The sequence below is a fragment of the Brachycentrus maculatus genome, unplaced genomic scaffold, assembly GCF_059751285.1.
Source record: "Brachycentrus maculatus isolate JH-2025_06_01 unplaced genomic scaffold, ASM5975128v1 h1tg000266l, whole genome shotgun sequence".
In the NCBI taxonomy this organism is placed as follows: Eukaryota; Metazoa; Arthropoda; class Insecta; order Trichoptera; family Brachycentridae; genus Brachycentrus; species Brachycentrus maculatus.
The window spans coordinates 1,679,278-1,687,943 of record NW_028281017.1 but is presented as its reverse complement, the minus strand read 5'-3'; the positions used below and the strand labels follow the sequence as shown (position 1 = coordinate 1,687,943).

Sequence of the window (8,666 nt, the reverse complement as noted above, 5' to 3'; positions counted from 1 at the left end):
GATATATATTTTTTTTAATTTAAAAATGTTACAACATTCACTAAGTAACTGTAAAGAAAGCGACAGACATTCGCTCCGGCAGGTGATCCAAATGCCGAATATTTTCTACGCACATAATGTTTTTAATTTTCTCCCAAAAAAAGAAATCCAAGGGGGTCATGACTTCTTGAAGCCCAGGCAATGTAAATTAAATTAAAGTAAATTAAATTAAAGCACGTACGGGGCAAGACATCGACTATAGACTGGACATCTGCAGAACGACGAACGGTACACACATCGAAATGTACTAAGATACTATTTTTTATTTCTCTTTATCCGCACATTATAAGATGAAAACCATAGAATACCCTTTTAAAAAATTATTAGTGATTTTAAATGTTGCCATTATTTTTCGATGATCTGTGTATATAAATGAATGGATGTACATTGTAATTGGCTTTGCTGTCAAGTACACGCTAATTTAAATAAATAAATACATATCGCGAAAGTATTGTCACAAATATTTTATGTGTTTTCAATAATAAAATACAATTAAGTAGACTCTAATAATCTGTGTTTGTCATTTGTTTTAAAGAAAATTGTTTGCGTTTTTATAATTTCCAAAAATACTTCAATTTCATATTATTTCTTTGAGCCTAAGCGGCTTGTTATAGAAATAGGTATCAAATTGTAGTAGAGTGGATTCGAACCGAGAAACTGTGACTCAAGAGTCCACGACTCTAACACGGGACCTCAACCCGACAATATAGTATCCCTCCTGTTCCCAACACAGATTCAAATAAAAACATATTGAATTAGCTAGAAGAAACAAAAATCCACTAAAGGATCTATAAACCTACATAATAATAATAATAATAATAATAAAACCCTTATCCACACCCCAATGGTGCATAGGGCACTGCTTCATATGAACACAGTGTTATCTTGATCGTTTACACACGAAGGAAAGGTGATCAGCCCTCCGCTTCAGGTACCAGTCAAGGGTAATATTGAATAAATATTACAGTGAAAAAATCACTTGTATTTATTTGACCCTACATAATAGGCAAAGTAAATAATAAATGCACTTCCCATCTGAAAAAAAAAACGACACTATATGGATGTGTTCAATTCCAGGGGGTGACCTACGTACTGCACGAGGGGCCAGACGGGGTGGACAGCGTTCGCACCAACGTCGACGGGGTGGTCCTGGTCACTAGCAGGAGGATGCAAAGACCTCGCCCCACCGTCAGACAAACCGTCGTTACTAGCAGCTACCTCTCGCAGGCCGTGCTGTTCGGCACGGTGGTGCAATTCCTGCTGGCCATGTACCTGTCCATCCTGGTGGCCATCTCCAACAACGCAGCGTCCCACCGCGCCGCCGCAAGTATCGCTCCGACCAGCGCCGGGTTGGTGGCCGCCGCGACCAATGTCAGCGCCGGATTGCTGGCTCACCCGGACAACGTCAGCGCCGGATTGCTGGTTGACCCGGACAATGTCAGCGTCGGTTTGCTGGCTGACCCGAACAACGTCAGCGCCGGTTTTCTGGCTGACCCGGACAATGTCGGCGCCGGATTGCTGGCTGACCCGGACAATGTCAGCGCCGGATTGCTGGCTGACCCGGTCAATGACAATGCCGAGACTGTAGCTGACCCGGCTTATGTCAGTGCCGGATTGCTGGCTAACCCGGTCAATGTGAGCGCCGGAACCGTAGCTGACCCAGCCAACGTCAATGTGATGTAATTACGAAAAATACTGCCAAAACGATGACGTTGCAAGTAAGAGTCATGTCATAATAATTTTCTATTAAAATAATTCAGACAGATCTTAACTGGTGGATTTTTATTTTTTATTTTTTTTAATATGGTTTCAAAAGTTTATTTTATAATTTTAATTCATTTTCCAGACATTTCTACTTTAAGAATCTTAAAATTAATAACGCAGTTCTCTCCAATCAAAAGATTAAGCTCTTGTACTTAAAGAGACTTACAATTATATATTGTTTACATTTGTTGGTTTTATTTTTTTTTTCTTTTTTTTTTCTTTCAATGCATAAAAGCTATCCCACCGCATTTCCAAATCTGATACAGAAGTATCTAGGCTTCCTGACACACCTTCTCTTGCAAAAGCATTTTTTATTTTTGTTTTATGAAAATATGAATAAAATTGTACCCTAATTCTACTGTGAATATATATTTATTTAATTAATTTCGGCAGTTGCTTTGTTGTAATAACCATCCATTTTTAAATTTCAATATTACTTAGTACATACGACTGTTTCTTAAATTTTTTGTGATTCGTGTTTCGATGCATTCAACATCATTATCAGACACCGTATTTGATTCTAAATGCATCGAAACACGTGTTACAAAATATTTGAGAAACAGTGGTATTTACGAAGTAAAATTAAAATAAAAAAATTAATGGATTTTACAAAAAAAATGATTGCCGAATCAATTGATGAAGTAAAATATTTAATTAGGATTAGAATACGTGGGTTTCGATGCATTCAGCATCGAATACGGTGTCTAACAATGATGCTGAATGCATCGAAACACGTGTCACAATCGATTTTAAATAAATGTGTATTTTTTAAAATTAATATTTCGTTTCCGATTAAGTAATTAAGTACATCATTTAAAGTACACATAAGGTAAAATAATCCGTAATGTACTTTGAAATTCGTATGTACCAATAAATTCAAGTTATGTTAGAAAAATGTCTTATTCTTGCAAAAATTGATGTAAATTATAACACAACATTTAAGAAAATTAATTGAGACGCTTTTTTATTTGTATTTTTTAAAAATTTCAATTCAATTATAAAAATCAAATTATGTAATTTAAAATTTAAATATCCTTTTGATTGATACAGCTTTAATTTTGTTTAACGAAATTCCGTATTAGATTAAAAACCTAATGAAGATAAATTGTACCGATTTTCAGTCCACGCATATTTTTATACTCATCATTTTATTTTCAGAATATTCAGGATATTTTCAAACGATGTCAGTCGTTTATAAATGTCCTCGTTAGACAAAACATCTGTCAAGAAAATAAAAATCATTTAAAATGTACCTTTTTATACAAATGTGATTGTTTTTCCAAAAAAAATACTGTCATCAAATCGTTTCTGTAGTGTCAGGTACTTCAAATGTATTTTATTTGAATTTAAAATCATTGCTTACTTTTGGTATGCTTATATAAAAATCTCCTTACCATTCGTCATTCGCTTTGTGTAATACTACTAAAAAACTCGTTTAGCGCTTTCGGATTTTTTTTATTATTATCCAATATGGTTACAAAAGTTTTTTTTTAATAATTTTAATAAATTTTCTAGACATTTCTACTTTTACAATATAAAAATTAATATCGCAGTTCTCTCCAATAAAGTGACTTGATTTTTGTGCTTGGAGAGAGACTTACACTTCCACATTTTTTTTCCCATCCATTCTCTCATCAGGTTTACTATAGGCTAAAGTGAAATTGCCATGATCTCTTGTTTATATGGTATGTTACAAATTCACATTACAAATTAGTTGACCTGATGATGGAATGGTGATTTCGAAAACGATAGTCGCAAAGTTGAGTTTTGGGAGGTATTACACAAAGCGAACGATGAATAACGAGGACAGTGTATAAAAAACCTGTTTATTTTCAACCAATATTTTTCAGATTTTATTTATGTTTTTTTTTTACTTGTTTAAGAATCTCATTTTAAAATCTTCCACTGAGATGTTATCGTATAAGTTTTGGCAGATTTTTTGGAAATAGTTTGTAGTTTATGTAATTTTAGTTTGCCCACTAATTAGTGCTTGCGATGCTTTATAGCAAAAAATGTAATTTGAGTTGACGCTGCATTAATAAATGTGTTATTCAAACTAATAAATAGTATTTTATTTATCCTAAAACCATAAATATTCCCGAATTTTTGAGTTAGTCTGAGTCCTTGCTATCAAATCTGGGTTTTTCCACTTATTTATTTGTCATTTCACATACTAGGCGTCTCCTGGTACATAAAATAGTTCGGAAAGACTCATACCAATATTTCATAAAAGTCTTTGCTAAAAAAAACTTATAAATTATATTTAAAGCACTAACCTTGTGACTTCCCATTTTATAATTAAAATGTAACTTTGTTTTAAAATTACAATAAATATTTTATTATAACTTAATTATAATGTCTACCGGTTTCGAAGCCGGTAGACATTATAATTAAGTTATAATAAGATCTTTATTGTGATTTGAAAACAAAGTAACATATTATTAGATTAAAACCAATATTTTTAGCTTTTTTACTTTATTCAATATGGTGGAAAAAAATATTGGTTTTAATCTAATAATACATATGATAAAATGCAATTTCATCAAGTGTCAGTGGATAATATAAATCTATTAAACAAAGTAACATTTTAATTATAAAACAACTTACTCATGGTGCCGAGAAATCACTCCTGAGTTTCTCGGTTCGTACCCACTCTACCACAATTTGATACCTATTCCTAATAATGAGCCGCTTAGGCTCACAGAAATAGTATTAAATTAAAATGTTTGTGTCAATAATAAAACACACAAATATTTTTCTTTAAAATATATATATATATATATATATATATATATATATATATATATATATATATATATATATATATATATATATATATATATATATATTATATATATATATATATATATATATATATATATATATATATATATATATATATATATATATATATATATATATATATATATATATATATATATATATACATATATATATATATATATATATATATATATATATATATATATATATATATATATATATATATAAATATATATATATATATATATATATAAATATATATATATATATATATATATATATATATATATATATATATATATATATATATATATATATATATATATATATATATATATATATATATATATATAAATATACATATATATATATATATATATATATATATATATATATATGTATATATATATATTTATATTTAAATATATATATATATATATATATATATATATATATATATATATATATATATATATTTAAATATATATATATATATATATATATATATATATATATATATATATATATATATATATATATATATATATATATATATATATATATATATATATTTAAATATATATATATATATATATATATATATATATATATATATATATATATATATATATATATATATATATTCAAAAGGGACGAAAAAGCTTTCAAAAAGGTTATCAACCCTCCATCCCTTGGGCATTATAAATCATAATATATCTACGTGTTAAACCAAGGTCTACAGCCCTATCGTTTTATGATATACTATCATCTTGACTTTAGACAAGATAATGATATGTAAGTTAAGGAGAATTAGATCAACCGGGATCTTGATAGCATCCCGACGGTACGGGCACACGAGCTAAGGGCTGGCACGCTTAATGCGGGTCAAATGCCCTCGCAAGGGTTGTGAGCTCAAGACGGAGGGTTGGCGGAGCTACCCCCTTACCAAGAGACTACTTTGCTTATTGTTTGAGTGTTAATACTTCACTCAGGAGATCTCAATTTTACATATTCATAATTAACGTTATATATATATTTATATACATATATATATATATATATATATATATATATATATATATATATATATATATATATATATATATATATATATATATATATATATATATATATATATATATATATATATATATACCGTAAAGTGGGTATACTTTGCACCATGGGTGATACTTTGCACCACCTTCTGTAAAGAAATTGTAGAGCTGGTCATCTCTGATACATGTCATTTTTCATTCTACTTTCTATTGTTTCTGATAGATGGCACTTCAATCCACTTTTTAGTTTACAGAAGTAACAGTCGGTCGCTATTGCTTCAATGCGTTTTTCCTGTCCGAACGTAAAGAAAGTTTTCTGTCTGAAAATTGTGTCCGAAAAAATCCAGTGGAATCAGTATACTGAAACTAGTTACAACAAGTGAGTGGTCTCTAAATCATAGGTAGATAGGCCCTGCTTTTCTCAAATACTGTATTTTTTAGTTACGTTGTCAAGTTTATGTAAAAATAATATTTTTTTAAGAACTGACTTGTATTGGCCACATTTGGGGTAACATTGCACCAAGTGCAAAGTATCCACAAAAGGCCATAGTTAATTAATTTGATGAAAAGTCTTAAAACGGATAATACAACTTGACATGTTTGCTAAATATCTATTGGTTTTGTGTACTTACTTAATTCCTGATGGTATATTTTTTTCAAAAATGTCAAGAACACACAAACAGCGGCCTTATGCCAGACGATACTGCAATTTTACACCGAAGAGAGTGGAGCAGTGTGTGGAGGTCATTCGAAATGGTACAATCAGTCAAAGAAAGGCTGAAGAAATTTTCAAAATCCCCAGAAGGACGATTAACTATAAGCTCAAAGGTCAGCACACAAAACCTGTGGGAAAACCTCCGATATGTGACAAGTGCGAAGAGCAATCCTTCGTAAACTGCATAGTAGACATGAGTGAGTACGGTTTCCCAGTGAGTGTTTTTAACATTCGCTACATTCGCCTATTTGGATAGATTTGGCAGAAGAGTACGAATATTAAAGAACAACGTACCAGGCTCTAAATGGATAAGATCATTTTTGCAAAGACATAAAACCTTGACTGTTGCTAAAACTAGTCAGTTGCTTAATCGGTTGCCATTAAAAGCGTATGACGATGACGTGCGCCAGAGTTTTCAACAGTTTTTGGAAGAAAACAGATTCAACCCAAAGAATTCAGTCTTAAAACGCAGGAAAACAATACCGATAGAACCAGGTTAGAGCATTGCTCACAATCCAAATGTCGAAATGAACGTTGACGAGACACAAATGCTACCTGAACCAACTACATCAATGATCCCACCTTCCACATCGAAACTTCCAGCATATCTAGCATTAACTGATTATAGTTGACACGGAAGCTTTGAGGAAGAGGGAGAAGAACAAAAACGATGACTGAAACCAGTTATCGTATTTGTTCTTCCGTTTCATTAGGACCAGTAAAAAAGAAGGTGGGAAAATATGTCGTATTTCATTATGAAGGAGAAAATTTTCCGGGACAGATTTTGGAAATAAAGAAAGACAGAGCTGTTAAATCCATGCAGGAGAGTCTCAAAACGTGGAAGTGGCCGATGAAGGATGACTTTCTTCAATATTCTTGGAAGGATGTAGCGGGTTCCATAAAAGAACCGAAAATGCAATCCAAAAGAGGTTTCTTTACCGTCCCGGAACTTGACCATATTTAGACCTAATTTAATTTTGATTCCTATTACCTATATAGTACGATATGTTTTAATATCCACCTTTTATTTTATATAACTTTAAACCTTCAGTATTGAAAAAAAAAACATTTTTGTTAGATTTTTCAATATTTAAAAAAAAAAATTCTATCAAGTGTCTTATTTTTCCATAATTATACAATATTATAATCTGCATTTAGTGAACTGTGAGCCAAAACCCTTCATAAGGTGCAACAAAACTTGTAGGATAGCCTTTACTTTGCATAAATTTGGATTCTAGTACGAAAAGTGTAGAGAAAATATCATGGTGCAAAGTTGTACTTTACCCCGGGATACTTTGCACCAAAATATAAATATAAAAAAAAATACAGGCAAAATAGATAAAAATTTAAAAACGTATCAGACATGTTACAGGTATATGTGTTATTACATTGCAATAGTTGAAACCTCAGAAAAAGTAAAAAACCTGATCTGAATAGACAATTTTTTGAAAAAATGCAGTATTTTGGTGCAATGTAAACCCACTTTACGGTATATATATATATATATATATATATATATATATATATATATATATATATATATATATATATATATATATATATATATATATATATATATATATATATATATATATATATATATATATATATATATTATATATATATATATATATATATATATATATATATATATATATATATATATATATATATATATTTATATATATGTATAAATATATAAATATATATTTATATATATATATATATATATATATATATATATGTATATATATATATATACATATATATATATATATATATATATATATATATATATATATATATATATATATATATATATATATATAATAAGGAAAGACTGCAAGGCTGAGATAAGCATTATCGATAAAATTAAGAAAGGTGTGTTGAGATAGGTTTGGACATGTGGAACGTATGAGTGAGGAAAGAACGGTTAAACAAATTAATGCAGCGAATGTAGTTGGAAAAAGAAGCAAAGTAAGACCGAGGAAAACATGGCACAATCAGGTATGTCAAATACTTGAAAGCGGCCGGGTCATGAGTCGTAATAATCTTCGGGTATGTATGAGGAGACGCATGAATGTAGACATTCACTTGTGAGCCGGGAGTTCCGTGCCAGTCAAAACAAAAAATATTTCACTTAACGAGTATGATTCTGGAACGAATTACGCTCGTTATAAGAGTGTATATATTTTTATTAGCACACTTATTTTCCTGGCCAGCATATTTTAAGGGTAGACTTTTAAATTTCGCATTTTATTTGTACAACACTAATACCATTGAAGGGTTAATCATCAAATATCCTAAAT

General features: G+C 29.8%; 1 protein-coding gene across 1 annotated transcript; it reads left to right on the top strand.

Moving 5' to 3' along the window:
• Nucleotides 1-1,116: 1,116 nt before the first annotated feature.
• Nucleotides 1,117-3,847, top strand: LOC148305687 (uncharacterized; the record flags this gene model as incomplete). The annotated part of the gene is made up of 2 exons (XM_088266372.1): nt 1,117-1,757; nt 2,962-3,847. A coding segment is annotated over one exon (606 nt), but the record flags the coding sequence as incomplete, so codon positions are not given.
• Between the last annotated feature and the right edge of the window lie 4,819 nt (nt 3,848-8,666).